This window comes from Phragmites australis, chromosome 9 (genome assembly GCF_958298935.1).
Source record: "Phragmites australis chromosome 9, lpPhrAust1.1, whole genome shotgun sequence".
In the NCBI taxonomy this organism is placed as follows: domain Eukaryota; kingdom Viridiplantae; phylum Streptophyta; class Magnoliopsida; order Poales; family Poaceae; genus Phragmites; species Phragmites australis.
In genome coordinates, this window is record NC_084929.1 from 10,919,850 (window position 1) to 10,932,895 (window position 13,046).

Here is a 13,046-nt window from a genome sequence, read left to right on the forward strand (position 1 = left end):
TTCTGCATGGAACTTACAGATATTTCATTGATCGTTATGCAGTTGCCTCGAAAGTAGTGGTAGATAACTGTAGGCTCTATGATTGATGCTATGTGAGTGCATGGAGAAGGCCACAAAGAAGGCACATATGCACCTCGCAAATTAGGAGAGAACTGCGGAGCACAAGTTCACTGTCTTGTGATGGGATAACAGTCATGTGTGCAATGTGCAAGGGTGCATGCTTAAAAATGGAACATGTATAACTTTGTACCAAAAGACACAATTGCTACATAGGCTGTGCACACACGTAATTGCTGCATGTGGATAGTCCAATATGCTACCCCAACAATATGTTTCCCGCTACTTTATGAAGGATCAGATATTGAACACATGAAACCATGAGCTTTATGGCTACGACATTGTTAATACGTTTACAAGTGATCCAGGTCTTTTGCGAATCTACGTGCCACACTTCGATAAGATGAAGTACAAACTGGGACATCGACAAACTCAACGGATTCAGAATGATATGGATGAAGCCGAGATGGATCCGAGGGTGAAGCGATGCAGCAAGTGCGATAAAACTGGTCAGACATACAAGAACTGTCCGAAAAATGCACCTGCTGTAGGGGGGGGGATCATGATGGCAGTCAAGTGTGAATGTGTTTGTCATATCCGGATGTAATATTTGTGAGGTTTTCACCTAACCTATGTACGTTATATTTGGACCTTACATTTGTATTTGATTGTGGACCTTACATTTGTATTTGATTGTGGACCTTACATTTGTATTTGTAACTGTGTGTACATGTAATCTGTTCATGTAACTATATGTACATATATGTTATACGTTGTTCATGTAACTATGTTTATATGTATGATACAAATTACTTATATTTGTTTTCAATATAGATATGGTGTACCCACCGACCCCCGAGCTTCTTGACACTACAGCGGATAAGAAACACCATAGCTTCTTGTCTGCCACTCACCAAACTGAGTTAGGAGTTTTTAAATCACGTGGCCCCAGGGAGCTACTTACGATCAACGATCGTTGAAAGCACCAGTATGTCATGAATTAGCTGCATATATTCCTTATTATTTATTGGTTGCATGTTCTACATTCACCAAAGATTCCAAATGATACCGATTGGTAGCATCTAGACTCCTACCGCTGTGTCATTTGGTGGAGGCCTGAGCGATAGAGAACCCTGAGGCAGCCGCGAGGTGATTCTATTTCGATCGATCGCTGATCACAACATTGGTCAACCAGTGGAGGCTTGAGACCCACACTTTCCACCTCCCTTGTGGCAAGATGGCTCCGACGTTGCAGGACGTAGCATAGCTGTTAGGCTTACCTTGTGTTGTAGCGACCATCGGAGTCATCGACCTGGATGCAGACTGAATGAACGTCATGCTCGCGTGGTTCAGCCCTATTCAGCGGAAGAACGACGCACCCATCTACGTGCATGAGTTCCTGTTGGATCTATGCAGGCCCACGAAGAAGTGGATCCTCTAGTTCCAGGTACCTTGCAATTTACCTTCCCATTTTCGTTATAATTTCCAATATATTTTACTCATCATGATTTGTATTACTTCAATGACTGCATACACCCACCTGGATGCTGGTGTGTACTTGGTCGCGAGGCACTTGGAGTGCTACCTGCTTTGGTTGTTCGGCTAGGTTATTTTCACCAGTGGCCAAGGCCACCTGGTGTCGATGACACGTCTTCCGTACACAAGAGGGATCGCAAATGCGGAGCCCAATGAGGTCCCTAGTTCAGCTAGGCATCTGTTGTCCTAGTGGCGATGTATCGGGCCTTGTGCGACGCGGGTACAAAGAAGGAGCCACTACCCACATTTTTTGGGTGCCCACTCCTGCTGCAATTGTGGTCTTATGAGCGGTTCGCGATCGGCCATCCTGTTATGGACTAGTCCCCGTACCCTGAGAAATGGTACAAGGAACTCGAGGATGATGGGCCCACCATGGGCTCATTGTGGTGTCAAAGTCGGGTACATAGGAAATATAACTCTGCTTTACTTACCACTTGTTTTTAGTCTGGTTTCTTACTATTTTTCTCCACAGCCGCACTGGGCACACAAGTAGGCCCATAGCGCGTACAGGCTTTTTAGGTCGCAGTTCGACCATCTGCGTCCAGAGGACGTGGTCTGGACCCCCTACAGCCACTCGAAGATACAAAACCATGCGCCTATCGATATGCCTCCGTTGTGTGGCCACGACAAGGACTACTAGCTTACGAAGAAGACACTCATCTTCGACATCTATGTCGAGGAGTATTCACCTCACCACGTGATGAGGTAGTTTAGACGCTTCCAGGTGTTCCCCTTCATCTACTTTTGCACCGTTTTGTCGCACGTTCATAGGTAACTAAAATCAAATATATAATCTATAGCATTCATCTCATTTATAGTCTATCTAACGTGATTGACCTGCAAGTATACACATAAGGGCAAACCGGGTGGGAACCTCTGGGCAGATCGCTTGGTGACATACATCTCGGCATGGGCCCATGCCCTTGACGATGTCATCGAGGAGCATTGTCCTTTCGCCAACACTACCTACGAGGAGTACCTACGGTGGTACATATTGCGTACACGTACATGGGTCACCTACACTTCAGATACTGTCTAAATACACGTCGCTTCGACTACGGAGGCCTACTCAGACCATTGGGATGAGGACGCTGCATTAGAGGTATGTTTAATTAACTTATCATTTTTGTAACATATAATCCCATATGAACCGCTATAAACTGAAAATCTTATTTCATGTTTGTTTCTACAGGCCGATATCATATACGATATCTAAAGGGATGTGGCTGGAGCCATAGGACCCCTTAGACAAGGGATCTAGCTTAGTGCTGCGGATGTAGCAGGATTTGTCAAACGGGTTTTCGACAAGAGCGCACGAGCCCTAAAGCTTACCTCATGCAGATCCGCCGCAGACGTTGTCAGTGCCCCTTCCAAGTCCAGTGGGGTCCACATAGAGTCGTCTAGAAGGTTTCATGTGCAACGACCTCCACTGGAGCTAGCATCCACACCGCCGCCTCGACCCCGCCCTCCAGGGCCGGTAACAATAAGTACGCCTTATTCACACACATGTCAATTAGAGATATTCTTTTATTACTGATCCATTTATTTAAAAAATATGTTTGGTGCACCTACACACTTAACATCGTAGAGACCTAGACCATTGCCAGTGCTGACACCTTCACCGTTCACATGCCTCTTATGTAATGGGCGTTAATATACTATCTCATTCAATATATTCAATATTATATCAAATATAATCATTCATCCATAGGTTTCTACAATGATGAAGCTGCGATGTCTGCATCTGCACCTCCACCGTTCACACCTTACTTCAGGAGTTAGGCATGTTCGTCTACAGCTGCCCCTGCATACCATACATGTACAATATTGTATTTTTACTAATACATTTTCACATTTACAGTGTCTAATAAATTCATCCGTTTGCAGGCCCCGTAGTGATTATGCATGGATGATGGTGGCAACATTGCAGTCATCATACCTGAGTCAAGAGGATGAGCTTGGGTCAGACCCCACATTCGACATCATGTGGGATTTCTTCGGGGGCACACCGGACTACAACGTCGTCACGCGGACCCAATTGGTCAGTGCTCCACTACTGACGCAGCAGACCCAGGAGGAGGCCTCGACACCGTGATCGCTATAAGGCCTACCAGATAGGTTGTTCTATCGGACAACCTAACCTACTCTAGGGATCACATGAGGGCAAACTAGCGGCAGCGACGATGAGACCATGATGGTGGGAACAACCGAGGCTAGCGGAGGAGATAGTAGTAGGATTTGATCTTTGCTTTCGTAACTTAGATGTTTACTTTTTATGTATTACATATCTACTTTCTATGTATTATATGTTCAGACGTTATTACTTACCATGACATTACAGCAATTTTTAATCCCATGTGACATCACGCTACCAGCTTCTTAGAGTGAAGTCACCTCTTGTTGCCACCTTTTTAGGGAGATGTGACCCCTCGCTGTCAGTGTTTTAGATTGACGTAATCGCTCGCTGCCACCTTTTCAAAGCGATGTGACTGCACGCTGCCGACTACTCAAAGTCTCGTGACCGCTCAGTGTAGGAAGGTATCCAATGCATGCATCATCTCCAAATTACATACCTACACTTGGTCCATACACCATCGGTCCCAGCATATAAAATGCGAGGCCGAGACTACAAGGAGGTCATTGTAGTTTTCCAAAATAGCACTAGCATCTGATAACTAATACCACATCATGGTTGCCTCCTCAAGTAGACGTTTCTCGTGGACATCCAAATTCTCAATGCTATCCCTACAGACTATGAGGGAGACTCAGGCAAAAGGTGATGATGTGTTCAAGGATGAGAACCTGAACAAAGTAATGGTGAAATGGTAGACCATGCCTCGCTGTCCCTGTTTCACCACAGAGGAATGACAGAGAACGATAAGCTCTATGACCTCCATGGACCTTAAGACGCATTTGTTAGAGTGCCGTCAGAGATATATCAGGGTATGCGAACTAGCCAGTATAGCAAAGTTTTTTACCAAGGGAGCTAATTGTTGGATGGCCATTAGAAGCAAGTGATACACCAACACCACGTAGACCAAAATACTCAAAATGCGATTACCATTGGATGACCCGAGAGATAAGGCACAAACAACTTTAAAGGCCCTTTTGTTCATAATGTTTATGCTACTAATTATTATACTTATTGAATTCAAGGTGGTTCTATCATTTTTAATCTATTACTTAAGTCGTGTATATATCTTAGATGTAGCTTATATGCTATTAGTAATGTTTAAATTTTATGTACACATCTTATGTACATATTCTATCTAACATTCAGTGAGGTTTTATCATTTCATTTATATGTATTTATTTTATCTTTACTTAAATATTTTCTAGAATATTTGTTATTTTTATCTTACATCGCTTTTGGTATTTTTGTAATTTTTATAAAAAAAACTAGGCTAATCACCCTTTGAGAGGGAAGCAAGGGACCTAATCGCCCCTAAAAGGGCGACAAATGACCTAACCGCCCCCAAGAGGGCGACAAGGGGAGGACATATGGCGGGGGACTAATCGCCACTTCAGAGGGTGGCAGGGACACTAACCGCCCTCTAAGAGGGCGATAAGGAGGTATGGGATGAGTAAAGGATGGGACCTAATCACTCTCTGAGAGAGCAATAATGGTACCCATATTATTGTGGAATGCTTACTGCCATCTATTTCTATAATTCTTTCTATTAAAAATCTATTTATTTATTTAAATATTAATGTTAGAAAATGTAAAAAAAACTCAAAGAAAGAGGAGGAATGGGCTGCTCGAGGGAATCTGGTATACTTTATAATTTTGTTACTTTATAAACAGAGAGAAGAGCGCGAGGGATAATCCATTGCATAACCAATCTATGATGGACGAGGGATCTGGATTTCGTGGCAGAAGGGATAATGGAGAAAGGGTTCGAACGATTGAAAAATAGCCACTGTTACAATGTTGTCCTTATTTGAATATTTATTTCTTTTTTTCAGAGCGATAGAAAAAATAGGCACAGTTACAATGTTGTCCTTATGTGAATATTTATTTCTTTTTTTCTTTGCGAACAAGTGAATAGTTCCCTTCACAGGGCTTAGAGCTTTTGTCAAACATTTCCCTCGCCAGCCAAACATATATGAAAGCAACAACCTAAATCCAATTTTGATTCATGACTATTACCTAGTTGATTAACAATAAGTACGCCCAGATTATCCTCCACCTTCATCATTGAGCATGCACCTCTCATCTCCTTCAAAATTGATAATCTTTTAGCACTGTTCTTGCCTATTCTTCCTATTATTCTTGCTTGTTAAGACAGGCCGATGGTTCGGAAAACGTCGGCCCGCGCAAGAAAGAAAAGGGGAGAGGCAAGTCAGGCCGAGCCAGTGGAATGAGGCGGGAGATGGGCTGGGTGAGGGGTTTCGACCCAGTTTGATTCGCTTTCCCTTTTCTTTTTCTTTTCTATTTTCATTTCTATTTTTTGTTTTTCCTATTCACATATATATACAATATATATATTATACATAATACCCTATAGGTCAAGCATATACATATATACAGGTAAAACAATATATATAATGAAATTATTTTCTGTACTTCTAGTGTACATACTCTCATTCTAATGGGTGTTCAAAAAAAAATATGTACATCTTAAAAAGTAACATACATATCTGAAAAAATCTATATTTTCACTTATAAAGAAGTATATATTTCAAAAATAGCATATACATATCATAAAGTAGTATATATATCTTATAAGATAGTATATACTACCAAGAATACATACTTAGCTCGATTAATAGTCGATCCCGTTAGAATGGTACTTCAGAGCATACATATACATACATACATACATACATATATATATATATAGGAAAAGTAGTATGTACTACCAGGAATACATACTCACAGCTCAAAATATATATATATATATATATATATGCTGTTTATAAAGTGTACTAAATAATATACATGATGTACATATAATACAAGGAATATAAAAAGAAAAACGAAAGCACCTCGGGCTGGATTCCCTCCCGCAGACCATTCCTCTTCTTTTCTCCCGAGCCTACCCACCCTCACATAGTTTCCTATTCAAATAAATGCTAATAAATTCTAGAATTTCCCGAGCTATTCAAATAAATGCTAATATACTATTCATCTGTGTAGGTCGGCTCAGGAAATTCCTAGGATCGTAACACTATCATGTAAAGAATGAAATTGTAATGAATGATAACACTCTGTCAGGATGACCACGTCGTTCATAAACAAGGTTTCTTTTCTATTTACTCTCCTTTGTTGCCTTGGGACTATCATCATTAGATGAAAAGGGGATTCTGCTGACCAGGAACACCAACGCAGCACCTATTAAAGCACCTGATACATGAGCAATATTGTTTACTTGAAACGATTGGCCCGTGATTGTTGTAGCACGTGCTGCTTCCATGACCTATCAGGTAAAGGAACACTGATCAGATCATAAGAACTTCAGAAGTTAAGGGGAAGTTCCTGTTTGGTACTGACAGAGCAGAACTTTGAAAATTATAAAAATAACCCATTGCAGTATTTGGTAACACATAAAAACATAGTCCATTAACTAGACAAGTGTACATGTTTGGGTAGGGTTATTGTCCTACCTTAAGAAAATAAACAACCACTAAGCATTTTAGAATAATGAGTACATACTACAGGGTAGGACGTGCTTCAAATTTATCAATAGGATCATCCTAGTAATTCTAGTACTTCAGAGCATTGTGCAGATGTGCAACTAACCAGGGATGGAGGTGTACCTTGTGGGAGCTTTTCGATTCAAAACTCAATACAAGTAAAAGAAAAAGACCTATCAGCCAACATTATATGCTTCAATATTTATCCATTTTTCCCTGGGGAAGGGTGGCAGGGTACATATTTGCTTGGTTCATCGCATTTACAGTAATCTCGAGACCTGGATCTGAAACCATGTAATAGATAAATGCTCTTTCTAGTATGGTCGTTCCTGCAATTTGAGTCTTTCATGGAAACCTTTTCATAGTATTAGTGTTCAGACCAGTGAACAGTGTTAACTTAAATACGGGAAGCACTGGATATGCCACCTGTAGATCTATCTATTTCATTTTTCATGTAAAAGAAAGATGGTAAGAAAATAAAATAGTCCATTTCGTTACATTTCTGCAATAACTATCCATTCTTTTACTTACAAAATAGTTCAGGAAAGCAACAAAACACTGCTGTGAGCAGGGAAAATCTTACCGGTAAATTTTATTTACCGGAGGTCACCGGTAAATTTGATTTCTCGAAAATATCAGATTTACCGGAGTTTTACCGAACAAATTCAAACAAATTTAAACAAAATTTAAATAAATAAAATTCAAATATTACTGATAAGTGATTTTTTTATTGTGATCTAATCTTTTTGAAAATTTAAATAAACAAATTCAAAAAATTTACCGGTTTATTTTTTTTACCGGTACCCACCGGTAAAACCGGTAAACCGGGTTTACCGCCGGTTTTTGGCCGGTAAAGTAATCCCTGGCTGTGAGTTACCTTCTCTACAACAAATTGGCCCAGGATAAGCACCTCAAGAATCTTTCTCCAGTCCCATGACATCTGCCATAATAATAGAGGCAATGTTTTAAAAGAGATAAATTGGATGACTGGTTATTCAGGAAAGAAATTGAAAATGGACATGATTGAACTAATCACCTTAACTAGAACACTAATGGTGAAAAGGCCAAAAACAGCACCAGATGCTCCAAGTGACACACAGGATGTCGGAAGAACCAACCATGAAATCAAGTTTGCCCCAGCACCAGTCAAAATGTAAGACATCCACAAAGCAAAGTTACCTTCTTCCTCCTCAACAAGCTTTCCTATATATTTAAATCAGCACTAGGTGTCCTTTAACTGAACTATAAGCATCAAGCAGAGCATTCATTTTTAGCAATCAACTCTTACCAAAAATATACACAAAGAACAGATTGCTCGAAAGATGATTCCTGTAGTGAATCAAAAATGACTTAATAAGTAAATCAAGAATGACTTAATAAGTAAAGACCCTAAAAAAAGAAGTAAAAAAGGAAGAACTTCTAACATATCCGTACAACCACGTTCACCTTTATGGATCCACGAAACAGGACAAATGACCTACCAAGAAGTGAAAAGGAAATGATATCAATCTGGAATAGAAAGTAAAACTAACCAGTTGGCATGGCAAAATGTTGATGTCACAAACTGGTACCATGCAGGGAAAGCATGATATAGGTACAGTGCTTTTATTTGCTGAATCTGAAATGCAAGCAAACAGCAATTGACGAGTAAATATATAGTTCAACACAGGAAGAAAAGAAATGTATATGTGTCTATGTTGCTTAAGAGTTAAGACACAAATAAGTAATTTCAAGACATCTCTTATTGCATGAAAGATTGTGATTACATCAATTCTAATTCATCCTTGCATTGATATAACCATAATTGATCTAGAATCCACAACAATTTTATTGATCGAATCTTACAATTCTAAGGCTGTTATGGGTTAGCCATAATAAGGTCCATAAAAGATCAGAACAACAATAATCAAGTAAGTAAGAATGGGACAATGACACTGATGTTATGTTTGGAGAGTTGTAGCTCAAATGTTGCCAAAATATTTTTTCAGTCAATATTTCCAGAATAATAGTCTCTTGGTATACAAGATAAATTGCATGTTTATGTGCATCATCATGAACCAAATACATTTATAATACAGATGCCAGATACAGAACAGTGTGTGATATTATTATTTTTTCCTTTGAAAGCAAGTGTGATATGATAAATGTACCGATTTCTCCACAACCAAAAAAAATGTACATGTCCAACAAGCTAAAAGGTCATTATGTATTGAACTTAAATGGTTGAACGCAAAATTTATGTTGACTCAGGCTCAAAATAGTTTAGCCCGTTGTTGCAAATTATGGTCAAACAAAAGATACTGTTTTTCCCTGGATAAGTATGCTGTGACTATGGTTAGCTTGAACGCAGCAAAAATGTAAAATTTACTAGTAGACATGTTTGTACTAGGTGACTACAGGATTTGTTTTTAAAAAGGAATGAAAATTAAATGTTCTAACTACACGGCCTCTCCTCATCCTCATCTAACAGACTAACACAAACAAACACACCCGAAACAGCAGCAGCTTTCTCTTCTGCATAATTCAAAAGTTAACTAGTAATTTTTATCCGTATACGCTATTACTATTATGCATGACATATTTGAAAATCCCAATTTCTCTGACCCCCTTAATTAGATCTCAGCTACGTGCAACTCTATGCAAGATGAACAAATATCACAAACGTTTGCTTCAGCTCCTCGCATCATGTTCTAATGATACCTAAAACAAGGACACCCCCTGCGTCGCCTGCTCTAGCGACACGAGGGCGACACCAACCACAGCCTAACTCCATACCCTAGCCAGCTAACTCCAACCGCCGCCGCCGGCAGGCGAACGCTAGCGACGGCAACCAGCGGTGGCCCGAAAGCCGAGGCATCGCGTTTCATCTCTTCCCTCTCCTCAGTCGCTCTTCCCTTCCCTTTCTTCCTCCAACGCCCGCTAGTCGTTCGTTGTGGCGACGGATCTAGCCTCCCTCGTCTCCAGCCGGCCAGATTCGGGTGTCCCAAGGCCAAATCCGCTATTGGCGGTGCTGCCGCTCTCTGGGGCCCGGTGATGACGTGTGGGCGTTGTCCGAGTGTTTCCGGTCAGGCGTCGCATGTCTAGGGTGGCTTGTCGCTAGATTTGCTTCCCTCCGGTCCTCTACTGGCCATCGACCTCAGCCGACCGCCTCCGGGTCGAATGACTAGGACGACAGGCTCGGCGGAGGGCTAGTAGGCTATGTAGTCGTGGGGCCTCAAAGGTGCCACCGCCGGTGGGCTGCTCTGGCTCTCCCCCCAGCCTGCTAGCCTTACCACATCGTGCTTTTGGTCGGATCATCAGTGGCTCCCTTTGCTCCTTGCGGTGGCCGACCGTCGTTCATGACGATGTTGGTGCTACCCTGGCGGCCATGTTCTGCATTGTTGTGGACCGAGTCTTCGCCTCCGGTCGTCTATCTAGTGGATGTTTTGTGCTTTTGTGCTGCTAATTGTTTTTGCAGGGTCCGACCGACCCGTCATGCCTTGGCTTCGATGGGTTGTGCCGTGGTTTGGGGGAACTAAGGGAGAAAGCCCTGACAGGCATCTTGCCTTGTCGACGGCGGTGGCGCTCGTGGGCGTCATAACCTCCATGGAGGCACCGTGACGATACTTCCCCCGGGATTTCTCCAGGTGAAAATCTTGTTCGACTTTCGGACGAGCGACGACGGTACCTTCACCGCTACTTTCCTGAAGGCGTTGTTTTAGAGAATCCCTCAGTTCTTTGGTGTTACAATTGGCGGCACTCCCTATAGGGCACTCCTTCCTCCGTCGTCGTTCTGGCCCATTCATTCTACTGTTCAACGGGGCTTCGCATCACCTACGGCTCTTCGCGGCAGTTGTTATGTTCCGATGTCCCAGGACCCACCTTTGCTTGTGGTCTAGCGTGGGAGCCGCCAACCATGTCAGGTAGTTAGGCGTGGGAGCTTGGCTCTGCCTGTTGAGTCGTTGTGCTGTTCTGGTCAATGTGCTAGCTGGGCATAGCGCTTGCGGTGTAGCTTCATTTGGTGGATGCTATTTGTTGTTGATTGCCAGGTTGTAGCTACTTTTCGTACTTTCATTGTCCGGTCATTTAGGAGGGTTGGGGGTTTCTTTCTTTCTTCTTTGTCTTGCATGTAAGTTTATCGTAGATTGTAATGATTGACTTGTTAAGATTTTTGGACCAGTTTCCTTTATAAACTGAGTCATTATTTCTTTTTAATAAAATGACGAGCAACTCTCTTGTATGTTCGAGGAAAAAAAATGATACCTGAAACAGGTGATCCGCCACGTAGAGGCCAAAATTGAGCAGCAAGATCCAGAAGATGCCATTGGCGCGCCTGCTCTGCGGCTGCTTATCCTTGGCAATCTCCAGCTCCGCCACCAAGTCTGATCACAGGAACAGAGGCTTCCTTAATCGCCCACTTACTCAGCCAGGCAAAATGGCTTAATCAAATCGACGGCAAGTAGAGGAGCATCACCTGAACGCTTCATTACGCATCGGAGCAGGTCGCGGCGGGCGGAAGAGGCGGCGGCGGCGGCGGCTACCCCGGGAGCGGCAGAGACGGCGAGGAGATGACGCTGGGGGACGGCGGAGGGGCATGGGGAGGGCGCAGGCTTCGAGAAGGTTCTGGATGGCGCGGGGAGGAGGAGGAGCAGCTGCTGCGCCATGGCTGGAGTTTCCTTCTTCCCCTCCCCTTCTCTTTTGGCTGCTTTTGTCTTGCTTGTTGTGTGGGGTTTTTTGGGGGAAGACGGGGATTTATGAGCGCGGGAGGCCGCTTCCAGCCGTGTGATGCAGGTCAAGAATTTTTTTCTTTTTTTTTCCCTCCGAGGACGGTAAGAATATATTATCTGATTAAAAAAAACTTCACGTCGTGTATATTCTCTCCCGGCATAAACAAATATTTTTCTGTTGCGTGCAACTGTTCTAAACTTTGTTTACAAATTATTTTTTTACGTATTAAATTTAAATATTTAAAAATAGTACAGTAGATTTGTCTGAAAAATATTTTTATAATAATATTTTTTATATTTTATAAATATATTAAAAATAGTTATTATAGTTATATTTTAGAAGACCATATTAATATCAAAATATCACTGCTGTGTCAATAGAAATAACTCAGAAAGTTTTAAACTTTTGAAGCAACATTAACACTGCAGTAAGTCCCATAACATGGCATTTACAATTTTATCATGGCAAGGGAAAATACTCGTTGTGAAAAGAAGAAATAGATAGTACATAAAGCATTTAGGTTCTTAACATCAAACTTATATATGGTGAAATCCAAATTTCGAACGTGCAGACGTTCGTTCTCTGCCCGCACGTCACCACGAGCCGTCTGATCAATCTATTTTAGTCTTTTTAAACTAATATTTTATTAATAGCACGAGGAAAATAAAATTTAGAAAAAATAACCCCTTTTATCACATCAAATTTCTTGGCGTGTTGTAAGCTGAGTCACGCCAATTTGAGGTGAAAGCCTGAGTCAAGCGAAATATCAGTGTCGGATGAACAGTGTCCGACATGATTTTAATTTTTTTCTTCTTTTTTCTCTATTTGGACAGTAAGGTTGTCGTACTCCAAAATTCACGAAATTTTTTCTGTATTTCCTATAATTCATGATGAATCCATTTTAGAAGGATTCACCTCAATAACCCGTGTAGGTTTCAAAATAAAAAAAATCCAAAAAGGGTCACTTTTAGAACTTCTAGCAATTTTTAAGGTCTTAAATAAATTCTCAAAAATCTGAGAAAATTCACTAATATTTCTCTTATGTGTTGTAATAATTTCTAAAATTATTTTCAACCCTATATTACTTGTTAAAAAGTGAGTTCCTTTGC

The 13,046-nt window shown here is 41.4% G+C and overlaps 1 protein-coding gene across 2 annotated transcripts; it reads right to left on the reverse strand.

Annotated features, from left to right (window-relative positions):
* Positions 1-6,476: 6,476 nt before the first annotated feature.
* Positions 6,477-11,955, reverse strand: LOC133928630 (rhomboid-like protein 11, chloroplastic). 2 transcript variants are annotated; one of them, XM_062375049.1, is made up of 7 exons: positions 11,684-11,955; positions 11,473-11,591; positions 8,763-8,848; positions 8,519-8,559; positions 8,267-8,433; positions 8,108-8,170; positions 6,477-7,013 (listed from the first exon to the last, which is right to left on the reverse strand). In XM_062375049.1, the coding sequence occupies exons 1-7, from the start codon at positions 11,871-11,873 to the stop codon at positions 6,846-6,848; spliced, it is 834 nt and encodes a 277-aa protein (XP_062231033.1). In that variant the 5' UTR covers positions 11,874-11,955; the 3' UTR covers positions 6,477-6,845. The 2 variants fall into 2 exon arrangements, with proteins under 2 accessions (XP_062231033.1, XP_062231032.1); XM_062375048.1 differs by having other exon boundaries at positions 8,012-8,170.
* Between the last annotated feature and the right edge of the window lie 1,091 nt (positions 11,956-13,046).